The following is a 13,268-nucleotide window of genomic DNA, read 5'->3' as shown; positions in this document are numbered from 1 at the left end:
CTGATGCATAGATATATCACAATATTTCATTTTTAAAAGAGAATCATGATAAAGACTCAGACTGTTGATAACAGACTCACACATGAACTAAATATTATACATTACCAGAAAAAGAACATTTTATTGTTTGTTTTTTTTCTATCCCTTTGATTAAATAAACAATGCCACTTAAACCATGGATTGAAAGTGTATATGTATTTCTACATATCTACTTAGTAACTGTTGCTATGCACACATTTCAGTCTGTCACATGATAGCAGTTACTAATCCTCTAGAGGTGTAAAAGTATTTATTAACTACCATATATGCATTTGGATTCCTTCTAGTAAACAGTTTTTCCACATTTGTACTGTTCATGTTTACATATTTACCTCATAGATAAATTATAAGTATAACTACTCTAAAAGTACATTTAAAGTGTTTTGAGCACATTATCTTTACTGCTATAACACATATCAAACTTTGTGAATCGCATGGAAAAAAACTATTGATTTTGGGGTCAAAAGGTCATGGTCATTGATACATAGCAGGCAAAGGTTTATTAAATATCTTTAGTTACACACCACATAATGAAATACTTTTTGGCTGGCTTACTGATAACTGAAACAAATATGCTTCAAATGTTGGGGTAGACCATATAATGTTCAAGGTTACAATGACCTCAATAAAGTCCATGTTGCTTTTTAGGTAAGCAGTGTTTTAAAAGCATCTTTTTCAACAAAGTTGATGAATTATTTACAATCTGGTCCGAGAAGGAACCAGATGCTTATATAACTAAAAGGTCATGGTCAAGGTTACAAGTTCTCTAAGTCAGTGATGTCCATTGTCATCTTTCCCATCTAGTACCCACATGAAGAATGATTAAACGGGTTGGGTTTAAACTGGATAATATATCATTGACTTTACTCTTGTTATGCTAGTACAGCAAATTTTACAATCATTAATTTCTTTTATTCTGACTTCATTTTTTTAATCGAAAACCATATTATCATGATTTGGCAAAAACACACAACAGAAACAATAAAATTTGATAGATATATTTGCATAACTGCATCAATGAACAGTTTAGATTTTTTGTGCCATTACAGGAGTATTTTGTATATACTATTTTTAAACAAAAACTTCTTTTCTTGAAAACCATGCTAACACAATGAGTTTTAAGACCTTTATAGTGAAAACCTTGTTTGAATAACCACTCCAAAGCTTTTATACTGAAAATCTTGTCAATATAATTACTACAGGCTTTCATAGTGAAAACTTGCTAGTATAATTAATCCAATACTTTTATAGTGAAAAACTTGCTAGTATATTTACTTCAAGACTTTCACAGTGGAAAACCTGCTAGCATAATTACTCCAAAACTTGTATAATGAAACTCTTGTCAATTTAATTACTTAAAACTGTCATAGTGGAAACCTTGCTAGCATAAATACTCCAAGACTTTTATAGTGAAAACCTTTTTTGAATAATTACTCCAAAACCTTGATAGTGAAAACGTTTAGTCTAATTACTCAAAAACCAGTTATCATATCTTAAATATTTTAGGCATGTTTGTATGCATATGTAGATGACCTTAGAATTTCATGTCATTTAAGAAATGTTTTCACTTTTATTTTGAACTTTTTGTGACCTGCATACATACTGTACAAGCACAAATCTTAGTTTTTTCCTTTAAAACATATTCTGTGATTCCTGGATAATTCATGCAATTTATCACTGATCGTGTAAAAGTAATGATTATAAACAGGTTGTCGAGTTCAACATTAGCGCTTAGTATTGTCTTCCATATGATACATCACAATAGTGTCACACATATAAATAAAACAAAGACAAGTGACTCACTGATAATTGGGGATGTCATATCGCTTGTATCATTGCAAATATCTGAAGATAACAGATTGAACTACTTGAATGACCTGAAACAAAGTTATTTAGTTCTTTATTTTTTGCATATGTTCCGGTACACTAAAAGTAAAAATACAGACAGATAAATAATGCGACAGCAGGACATGCTCTGCTAAGACTGCATTAGAGTGACAAAGAAACCTCTAATAATGTCACCTACATATGCAACCAAATACACCTCCTAAATTCCATTTCCCTAAGTCAATTGATTTCTGCACAACAGTGTTAACAAGCTTTTCATGATGGATGGATGGACTGGATGGACCACTGCAATCAGTGGGGCAAACTCAAGAGCAAGTGAGGATGGATGCATCAATGGATGGACTGGATGGACCTGCTGTAAGCAGTAGGGCAAAATGAAGAGCAAGTGAGGATGGATGCATCAATGGATGGACTGGATGGACCTGCTGCAAAATAAGGAGCAAGTGTTACATTCAGTTTTCAAGTAATAGTGCAGAAGACCTCATAAAATGTGTATGTCAAACCAGCTGGAATCAGCCAAATCATATAAGAATAAACTATAAAAAAAACAACAGCTGTTTGACTTACTGAGGTTGATCCCAGATGGTTTGCTCTGGAATTTTATTGGTATGTACCTCCTGGTGCATGTGATCTATTAGCGCTTCCTTTGTTTCAAACTTCTGTTGACACCCTATACATATGCCAAGATGAACCTAGAAGACCAAGTGAAAAATATATTGCTATAGTAAAAGTCATACAGGTCATGTAGGCATTTAGGACTGGCTTTTTTTAAGAATTTTATTACACATACCTTTAAATGGCAATTATTCATTTTATTTGGATCCTCATACATCCATATTCCTTAGGAAGGTCATTATTTAGATGCCCCAAGAAGTACATATGGCAAAATCAATGTTACATTATGTGGCCAAATCAGGACAAGGTCAACTTAAGGCGTGATTGAATGCTACATGCTGTGGTGTCATAATGAATAGCAGTGTGTGTTGAAAACAAATTTGTACTACCCTGTATTTGTTATGATATGCTTGACATCCTCTTTTCTTGACCCAGTTTAGTACATGGCCACCAATGTAAAAAGTCCATACTGATCAATAATTTTTGTCTGAAGTTTTTGGTGACATTTAAGGTGAAAAGTTTACAACTGTCAGGACTCAATGGACTTTGGCTAACCTAATTAGGATTAAATTCTGGAACAACAATTAATATTTAATTTGAATAAATGTGCTTATATGACCACAATGACATTCAGTATATACTATTCTTGAAATAGATTACATCAAAGTGACTAAATTTAAAATCAAAGTACTTTAAATATGTTTAATGGGTCTTCCTTTAAAATCTCTATCAAAAGTTATCAGCTATGAAAAACACCAACACTATACTAAAACAGTTACATAAGCAGAAATTGGAATGAAGAAAAAAAGATGTAAAAGCAACTGGTTGTTATGCTAAAAGGCTACTATATTCATTGTTTGGTAGTAAACTGAAGGATTATGCTTTTATATAACAGGCCCAACATTTTAACCGCAAATATTAGTGTACGAGGTATATATACTGTGAATTCATTTATTAAAATGGTATAGGAAAAAGATTAATCTGTATCAGTCTTTATATTTCTGAAAATGTATCTGATTTGTAAGCACAGTGTCTTCACAGTTTGATCAAGTTTTGGTGTCCTCACAGCTAGATCAACTTTTGTTAAGTTTCTGGTTGTGTTTCAAACATGAAAACCATTAATCAAAGTTTCTAAATACTCTGAACCCTCAAAGTGTAGAGGGTTACAGTGATACTAATTTACATGGAATACTCAAGTTTTAGAGGGTTAGTGATGCTAATTTACATGGAATACTCAAGATTTAGACAGTTACAGTGATTCTAATTTACATGGAATACACAAGGTTTAGAGGGTTAGTGATGTTAATTTACATGGAATACTCAAGGTTTAGAGGGTTACAGTGATGTTAATTTACTTGGAATACTCAAGGTTTAGATGGTTACAGTGATGTTAATTTACTTGGAATACTCAAGGTTTAGAGGGTTACAGTGATACTAATTTACTTGGCATCCTCAAGGTTTAGAGGGTTACAGTGATGTTAATTTACATGGAATACTCAAGGTTTAGAGGGTTACAGTGATACTAATTTACTTGGCATCCTCAAGGTTTAGAGGGTTACAGTGATTCTAATTTACATGGAATACACAAGGTTTAGAGGGTTAGTGATGTTAATTTACATGGAATACTCAAGGTTTAGAGGGTTACAGTGATGTTAATTTACTTGGAATACTCAAGGTTTAGAGGGTTACAGTGATACTAATTTACTTGGCATCCTCAAGGTTTAGAGGGTTACAGTGATGTTAATTTACTTGGAATACTCAAGGTTTAGAGGGTTACAGTGATACTAATTTACTTGGCATCCTCAAGGTTTAGAGGGTTACAGTGATTCTAATTTACATGGAATATTCAAGGTTTAGAGGATTACAGTGATGTTAATTTACTTGGAATACTGAAGGTTTAGAGAGTTACAGTGATGCTAATTTACATGGAATACTCAAGGTTTAGAGGGTTACAGTGATGCAAATTTACATGGAATACTCAAGGTTTAGAGGGTTAGAGTGTTGCTAATTTACATGGAATATTCAAGGTTTAGAGGGTTACAGTGATACTAATTTACTTGGAATACTCAAGGTTTAGAGGGTTACAGTGACACTAATTTACTTGGAATACTCAAGGTTTAGAGGGTTACAGTGATGCTAATTTACTTGGAATACTCAAGGTTTAGAGGGTTACAGTGATGCTAATTTACTTGGAATACTCAAGGTTTAGAGGGTTAGAGTGTTGCTAATTTATATGGAATACTCAAGGTTTAGAGGGTTACAGTGATGCAAATTTACATGGAATACTCAAGGTTTAGAGGGTTAGAGTGTTGCTAATTTATATGGAATACTCAAGGTTTAGAGGGTTACAGTGATGCTAATTTACTTGGAATACTCAAGGTTTAGAGGGTTAGAGTGTTGCTAATTTATATGGAATACTCAAGGTTTAGAGAGTTAGAGTGTTGCTAATTTACATGGAATACTCAAGGTTTAGAGGGTTACAGTGACACTAATTTACTTGGAATACTCAAGGTTTAGAGGGTTACAGTGATTCTAATTTACTTGGAATACTCAAGGTTTAGAGGGTTACAGTGATGCTAATTTACATGGAATACTCAAGGTTTAGAGAGTTACAGTGATGCTAATTTACATGGAATACTCAAGGTTTAGAGAGTTACAGTGATGCTAATTTACATGGAATACTCAAGGTTTAGAGGGTTACAGTGATTCTAATTTACTTGGAATACTCAAGGTTTAGAGGGTTACAGTGATGCTAATTTACTTGGAATACTCAAGGTTTAGAGGGTTAGAGTGTTGCTAATTTATATGGAATACTCAAGGTTTAGAGGGTTACAGTGATGCAAATTTACATGGAATACTCAAGGTTTAGAGGGTTACAGTGATTCTAATTTACTTGGAATACTCAAGGTTTAGAGAGTTAGAGTGTTGCTAATTTACTTGGAATACTCAAGGTTTAGAGGGTTACAGTGACACTAATTTACTTGGAATACTCAAGGTTTAGAGGGTTACAGTGATGCAAATTTACATGGAATACTCAAGGTTTAGAGGGTTACAGTGATTCTAATTTACTTGGAATACTCAAGGTTTAGAGGGTTACAGTGATGGTAATTTACTTGGAATACTCAAGGTTTAGAGGGTTACAGTGATGCAAATTTACATGGAATACTCAAGGTTTAGAGGGTTACAGTGATGGTAATTTACTTGGAATACTCAAGGTTTAGAGGGTTACAGTGATGGTAATTTACTTGGAATACTCAAGGTTTAGAGGATTACAGTGATGCAAATTTACTTGGAATACTCAAGGTTTAGAGGGTTACAGTGATGGTAATTTACTTGGAATACTCAAGGTTTAGAGGGTTACAGTGATGCAAATTTACATGGAATACTCAAGGTTTAGAGGGTTACAGTGATGGTAATTTACTTGGAATACTCAAGGTTTAGAGGGTTACAGTGATGGTAATTTACTTGGAATACTCAAGGTTTAGAGGATTACAGTGATGCAAATTTACTTGGAATACTCAAGGTTTAGAGGGTTACAGTGATGGTAATTTACTTGGAATACTCAAGGTTTAGAGGGTTACAGTGATGGTAATTTACTTGGAATACTCAAGGTTTAGAGGATTACAGTGATGCAAATTTACTTGGAATACTCAAGGTTTAGAGGGTTACAGTGATTCTAATTTACTTGGAATACTCAAGGTTTAGAGGGTTACAGTGATTCTAATTTACTTGGAATACTCAAGGTTTAGAGGGTTACAGTGATTCTAATTTACTTGGAATACTCAAGGTTTAGAGGGTTACAGTGATACTAATTTACTTGGAATACTCAAGGTTTAGAGGGTTACAGTGATTCTAATTTACTTGGAATACTCAAGGTTTAGAGGGTTACAGTGATGCTAATTTACTTGGAATACTCAAGGTTTAGAGAGTTAGAGTGTTGCTAATTTGCTTGGAATATTCAAGGTTTAGAGGGTTACAGTGATGCTAATTTACTTGGAATACTCAAGGTTTCGAGAGTTACCATCTGAAACATTATATGAGGACATTTTCATATCAACTCATTGTAACTACTGCTTTAAGTGTTACTGGAGCCTCTGGTGGCCCAACAATAAAAGGCGTCTGCCTTTACAGATCATTCGCATCTCACCACTATCCATAAGGGTTTGAGTCTTGACTCAGCCAGAGAGGGTATGTGAGAAAGCTTGCCAGTAGCTTTCTGTGTGTCAATCGTTCTTTCCAGGTTCTTCCTCCACAAAATATACTGTCATATAGGGCCTATGATATGCTGAAAAATAACCAATAAAGCCCATAAAACCCAAACTAATCAAGTATTACCATCTGTGGAAAAACATCCAAAAGACAAATATACTATCAGGTCAAATTATTTAGTTAAATCTAAATTGCCTCCTCAACATATAAAACTGACCTGAAAAGTTAGGCATTACCTTGTTACCAAGTTTAGTAAAATCGAACAATTTGTTACTATTATTGGTAATACAAACTATATTTGGTAAACGAGGATGGACAATATGCCAAAAGCTTCCCTTCAACCAAAAAATCAATACCTCATAAATGCAAATCTAGGCACGATGAGTAAGAAATGTGTTGTTACAGATGACCTCTCATTATTGCAGAATCATGAGAAGATAACCCTAGTAAAATTTGTTAGATCATAATGACAGAATAAACATACATCTGCGGGTCATGTTAAAAATTTCTACCAATTCTCATCACAATAAAAAATCTGCATGAGAAGATGTCCACGCAAGACATGACAAAAAGATGAAAAAAAGAAAAACATGGCTAAAACTAAATGCATCGGGTCAAAAGTATAAGAGCTATACAAGATTATCAAAAAAAACTTGCTAAAAATTACATTGACATAACACCCCATATTAATAAGGCTCCACTACTAGGCTGCTCACATTTATCTTCTGTAATTAAGATAAAATTTTAAAATGTGGTCCTTATAAACAGGTCTCGCTCAAGCAGGTTTTACGTTTACATTTACCTGCCTCCGTATGAAATTGACAAGTTTGACCTGTTGGTAGAAATTGAGGGCCAGCATCAGCTTTACATCCTGTAAGTCAAAATCATGTAGCTCCTGGAAAGAAATAAGTAGATATAACAGTTCATTTTACTCGACAGCACATGGTCAAATTATGGACACTGGTCACTTTGCATTAGTTACATGTGTACCTTGCTGGCAGTCAAAAACATATTTAGATAAGGAACAATATGTAGACAAAACATTTTTAGCCCAAGTATGGGTGTAACTGTATTTTATTTTGATTAATATATTGAAAGATTTACAATGTGCAAGGAAAGTAGAATGTTGCAGTTTTGTCTGCAAAGCAAATGTTCAAGATATGAGTTAAGCAAAATATAAAAAACATTATTGCAACAAACAAACAGTCAGTTACCTTGAGTTCAAAGAACATAAGTTTAGCTAAAACAAAACAAAACAAGTGGCTAAATGGGTGGCAATGATGGTGATGCATTTTATGATCTTTTTCTTCTATATCTCCAATCTTCTATATTTTTTATGTAATGTAATCATTGAAGCAAGATGAAACATAAAAAGAAGTTTTAATGATACAAATATACACATTTTACTTACACTCATGTGCGAACTGAGTTTTTCTGCATTGCTTGAACTAAATTCACAGTAAAGACAGACAGCCTGGCACCCAGCTTCTTCCTCCCAGCCTGACCATTCACTTGGGATAAAAACAAAGACATTCCAAAGAAGCTCAGCTATTTATCAACAAATCAATGCATCTTTTTGAATTAAAACTAATTTAGGTACAATAGTGTACTATATTTTACTGCATAATCAGTGTACTATATTTTACTGTTTATGCAGTGTACTATGTTTTGCTGTATATGCAGTGTACTATATTTACAGTGTACTATATTTTACTGTATATATAGTGTACTATATTTTACTGTATATACAGTACAGTATATTTTACTATATATAGTGTGCTATATTTTACTGTATATGCAGTGTACTATATTTTACACACTATATATATATATATATATATATATATATACATACATATATATATATATATATATATATATATATATATATATATATATATATATATATATATATATATATATATATATATATACACATACATACAGTGCAACCCCTCTATAACGCGCCCCCCATAACGCAAATTCGGATATAACGCAGTCATGGTGTGGCTCCTGAAAATTCGTATATTCATTCGCACATGAACAAATATTTGCTGTTCAAAGTACATGAAATAGTGAATACAAAATTTATTATCATTATGGGGAAGAGATCGCGTATGAATTCGAATTTAATATGATCATGGCGTGTTTCCTGAAATTTTAAATACATGTGTGTATATATTTCTCGTACCGGGAAATTATTTTTTTTTCAAGTACGGGAAATACTGTGTAAAATGTTTATTATCATTTTGGGGAAGAGTTCGCACATGAATTTTAATATAATACATTCATGGCATAGCTTCTAAAATTTAAAAATATCACCAGGTTCTTGAAGTGTTATGCCAAAATAAACATTATCGGACATGTTACCAGTAATGTGTTCAGCTTTAAAAAAATTTTTTATAAAAGTGACTTGTGACCATTGCAGGCCTACTGCACTTAGTTCCCGGGTTTTGCATGTGTATGCGGTTTACTTATGAACTCGTTATTAATTTCCTATTTTTTTATAAAATATTTTACCATTATGGTAACGCAAGTCCACAAACGCAATTCGTTCACTGCACTTTGCACAACAACAAAAAAAATATCATTTTGGGAAGAGATGGTGTAAGAATTTGAGTATAATGTGATATATAATACGATCGTGGCCTGGTTCCTGAAATTTTAAATACATGTACGTGTATTTTTCTCGTAACCGGAAAAATACTTTTTAAAAGTTTGAGATATAGTGTGTAAAACGTTTATTATCATTTTGGGGAAGAGTTCAAGTATGAATTCGAATATAATACAATCATGGCTTGGCTTCTGAAATTTAACAATTTCACCAGGTTCTTGAAGTGTTATGCCAAAATAAACATTATCGGAAATGTTACTTGTTACCGATCCATGAGTAAAGCCAGTAAGTCGTCTTTGTGATTGTCTTCAATTAATTATGTATACCATCGTTGCTCAAACAATAGCCGACATGTGTTTCTTTAACTGCATACAAAAACAAGCAGCAGACAATATGGTGGTTGATAAAAGATTCTCACAATTTAATAAACATCAAAAAACGAATGCCGCCAACGTGTTTGCTGGGCTTGGCAGTGTTATTAGACACAGTCAGTTGACCAGTAAATAATGTCTGCTTTATTAGCTGGAAATTGAAAGGGTATGAAATTGTATATGCGTTCAGCTTTACAATTTTTTTTAAAAAGTGACTTGTGACCATTGCAGGTCTACTGCACTTACTTCTCAGGTTTTACATGGGTATGGTGTTTGTTTATGAACTCGTTATTAATTTCCTATTTTTTTATAAAAATATTTTACCATTATGGAAAAGCAAGTTCACAAACACAAATCGTTCTCTGCACTTTGCGCCATGATTAGTATAGTAGTTTTCACACGTTTTTTTCGATATTCACAAAATCTGAAGTAAAAGTTATATGCACGCTGAAAGCATGTGTTGATTGGTAATTATTCTTGTTCTAGTTGTTCAAATGAATAAGCGTACAAGTGTTAATTATTGGAAATTTGCAATGGATAAATGTACATGGCAACGCATATGAGAAAATTTTAGCAGTACTAAATTTGTACAGATAATGTTCATAGACCCTGGAACGTAATGAACTGTACACATGCTTCGACTTTCTTAACCTTATTTTGCTGTTAATTTTTCCCACTGAATTCAGACACATAATGATGTGTGACAAAATTATTGAATAGTTTAAATATTTATGCAATTTTTGCAATGGAATTACATATTTTATGGATTAATTTCAAGCCCCGACAGTGCGATATCAGACGGCAAGTAAATGGTGTTGATACCCTGCTTATGCTACATATTAGATGTTGAATTCAGACACAATGATCAGGGGAAAAAATACTGAATATTGTAAATCTGTGTGCAATTTTTCATTGGAATTACATGCATTATAGATGAACTGAATGCCACGATGACACGATAGTAAATGGTGTTGATACCTATTCATCATATACATTAGACATGAATACACGTATATGTGCCAATGAGTTGTTCTCTCAGAAAAGTAAAATACTGTAAAACCCGCATTAACACAACCCCAATATTAACGAGATCCAATTTTGTGGACCCCAATTATCGCATTATAGTGGAGTTCCACTGTATATGTATATATGGTGGAAATTCCTAACCAGAGTAGTGGTCCCAGGGTGGCTGAGTGTCAACCATGGTGGAAATTCCTAACCAGAGTAGTGGTCCCAGGGTGGCTGAGTGTCAACCATGGTGGAAATTTCTAACCAGAGTAGTGGTCCCTGGGTGGCTGAGTGGTCTAAGATGCTTGCCTTAACAGATCATTCACACATATCATCTCTGTCAACATCGGTCTGATCCACATGAGCTCTACTCAACTAATGTTCATATGTGAGAAAGCTTGTTGCTAGATTCTTGTAGGTCAGTCGTTCTTTCTCCACCAAATATACTGGCCACCATATGCTGAAAAATGGCATTAAATCACACAAAACAAAACAAAACAAAACCTGAATAGGCATCTGATATGGTTCACCTACCTTCAGTCCCAATAATGCAAAATATTTTTCACACAGAATACAGCCCAATCCAAATGAACAAAAAATATACAAAAATCTACTATGAGCAAGATAACCCCATCCTGCTAATGGGGAAAAAAAGATCGTGTGTATCATATGATGTCGTGTATGTAATGTCATTTATATTGATATTATTACACTTGTAACAATTCTGTGGCATAATTTACATAATGTCACTGCTACAATGCTATGGCAGAAAGGCCACAGCAGTCTAATTCCCACAGTCAGAATGATGATCCACATCTAATCATGTTCCAATACTAACTCTTCTGACTCTGTATGGTCCGTATCATCTGTGTCTTCTGCGATGTCCTTCTGAGACTGTATTGCTTCCCAGTTTTTCCCAATTTCCTGTTGGGTAAAAAAACACATCATATTAAGAATTCAAAACGCTGCAGAAGCTGCTTTCAAATGGTTGTACTTGTTGCTCCTTTCAACCAATATCAGATTTATTAATGCCTACTTGTTCATATTTCAACCAGTCAGAATTACTGATGCCTATTTGTTCATTCTTGCAAACAGTATCAGAATTACTGATGCATAACACAACATCAACTCTAGAGCAACTGCAATGGCTCACCATCACAAAACCACTCATTTTTTTATTTCATATGTCAATTCCTCCTCTACTGATTCCATATCCCTGTTCCCCATACTCACCACACAAACAGTGGCCTAGGGGATCATAATGCAAAATGCACTGCACTAATGAGGCATCTTCTTGCTATGACTGCATATATCAAGTCTGATTGGAGATTATGTCAAATGTGTATCTGACATCTGACCCCCTTCCATGGACCCCAAGAGTAGCAGCAAGAATGACAACCCTTTACTACAAAGTTAGTGAATTTTACCCAGGAATTCAGGAGATGATGCAGTTAAGAGATGGATGGACAGATCGATGGTATCCCCTTAAAAGAAATTAAGGTATTGAGAATTAAATTCCAAATAATCCTAGAATTTCTAACTTAAGGATTATTTGTGATTTAACTCTCAATATGTTAAGTTCTTTTTTTTTACCTTTTCACTTAGTATTCTAGGAAAATAAATTATTTGTTGAATTTTATAAAACTTGCTGGTTTTCATTCTGTTCTGTTACTTATTTTAAGACCCTAGAGTTGTAGTAATACATGTAAATGGCTAAGTTTAATTTACTGCTTGTACACATTTACTAAATCAGTAAATGTCAAAGAACAAGGCTATTAGTGACGCAGGAACTACATGTTCCTTAAAAATTATACATTTCTAAATCTGCTTAATAGAACTGTTCAGTAAGATATTTCAGCCAATACTTTTCTTAAAATATGCCTGATTTTCATATCGCATGAGGCACTGTTAGAAAAAAGCTTAAGTTAATGAGAACTAACTATAGTGCAAATCATACATAACACATCAGATTGATTTACTGATAATGCTGATAAAATTTTTTTTTAACTACAACATTTACTTTAGAAATGCATGTTTGTTAACAAAACTTTTGAGTAGTAACATTTTATTTAAACAAACACCAAATCAAGTTTGTAATCCTCTGTACAATTTCTTAGCCACTGTATGCCCTGCCAAAGCATAACATACATATACCCACACAGTATGTAATGATGGATTTATCTACATTTTCTTATAGATGTATGTACCAGTAGGAAACAATATCACTTTGATCCTAGGAATGTTTTACACAAATTAACAGATATATTTTTGTTAAAACTTATTTACATACTGAATCCTGTCATGATATGAAGTAAAAGCTGTACATCAAATGACGTATGTAATAGTACTTTACAGCACCTCAGCACAAAAGTGGCTAGTTAGTGGCAACAAAAGGTAAAGTTTAAAAAAATGTGCAAATAAAATGCACAACCCTTCCAAATAAATGTAAACATTAACTACAAAAAGAAAAAAAATGTACAGATGTAAAAATTCTGTAAAATGTATGCAATATCAGTTTAAGGTAACATGTAAAATCCTTAAGAATTAAAACGTGTTGCATAAAC

General features: G+C 33.3%; 1 protein-coding gene across 4 annotated transcripts in view; it reads right to left on the bottom strand.

Moving 5' to 3' along the window:
- LOC149802225 (zinc finger protein 277-like) overlaps positions 1-13,268 on the bottom strand; it is an 85,551-nt gene that overhangs the window by 8,002 nt on the left and 64,281 nt on the right. For all 4 annotated transcript variants that reach the window (XM_089956654.1, XM_089956657.1, XM_089956655.1 and 1 more), the window contains exons 9-12: positions 11,543-11,628; positions 8,123-8,222; positions 7,514-7,606; positions 2,455-2,579 (exon numbers count right to left, since the gene is read on the bottom strand). In XM_089956654.1, the coding sequence (XP_089812780.1) occupies positions 2,455-2,579; positions 7,514-7,606; positions 8,123-8,222; positions 11,543-11,628 (404 nt within the window). The remainder of the gene's footprint in view (positions 1-2,454; positions 2,580-7,513; positions 7,607-8,122; positions 8,223-11,542; positions 11,629-13,268) is intronic.

The sequence above is a fragment of the Sinohyriopsis cumingii genome, chromosome 4 (genome assembly GCF_028554795.1).
Source record: "Sinohyriopsis cumingii isolate HCF-2022 chromosome 4, ASM2855479v2, whole genome shotgun sequence".
Taxonomy (NCBI): Eukaryota; Metazoa; Mollusca; class Bivalvia; order Unionida; family Unionidae; genus Sinohyriopsis; species Sinohyriopsis cumingii.
The sequence above is the reverse complement of the archived record's forward strand: the minus strand, read 5'-3'. Positions and strand labels throughout refer to the sequence as shown.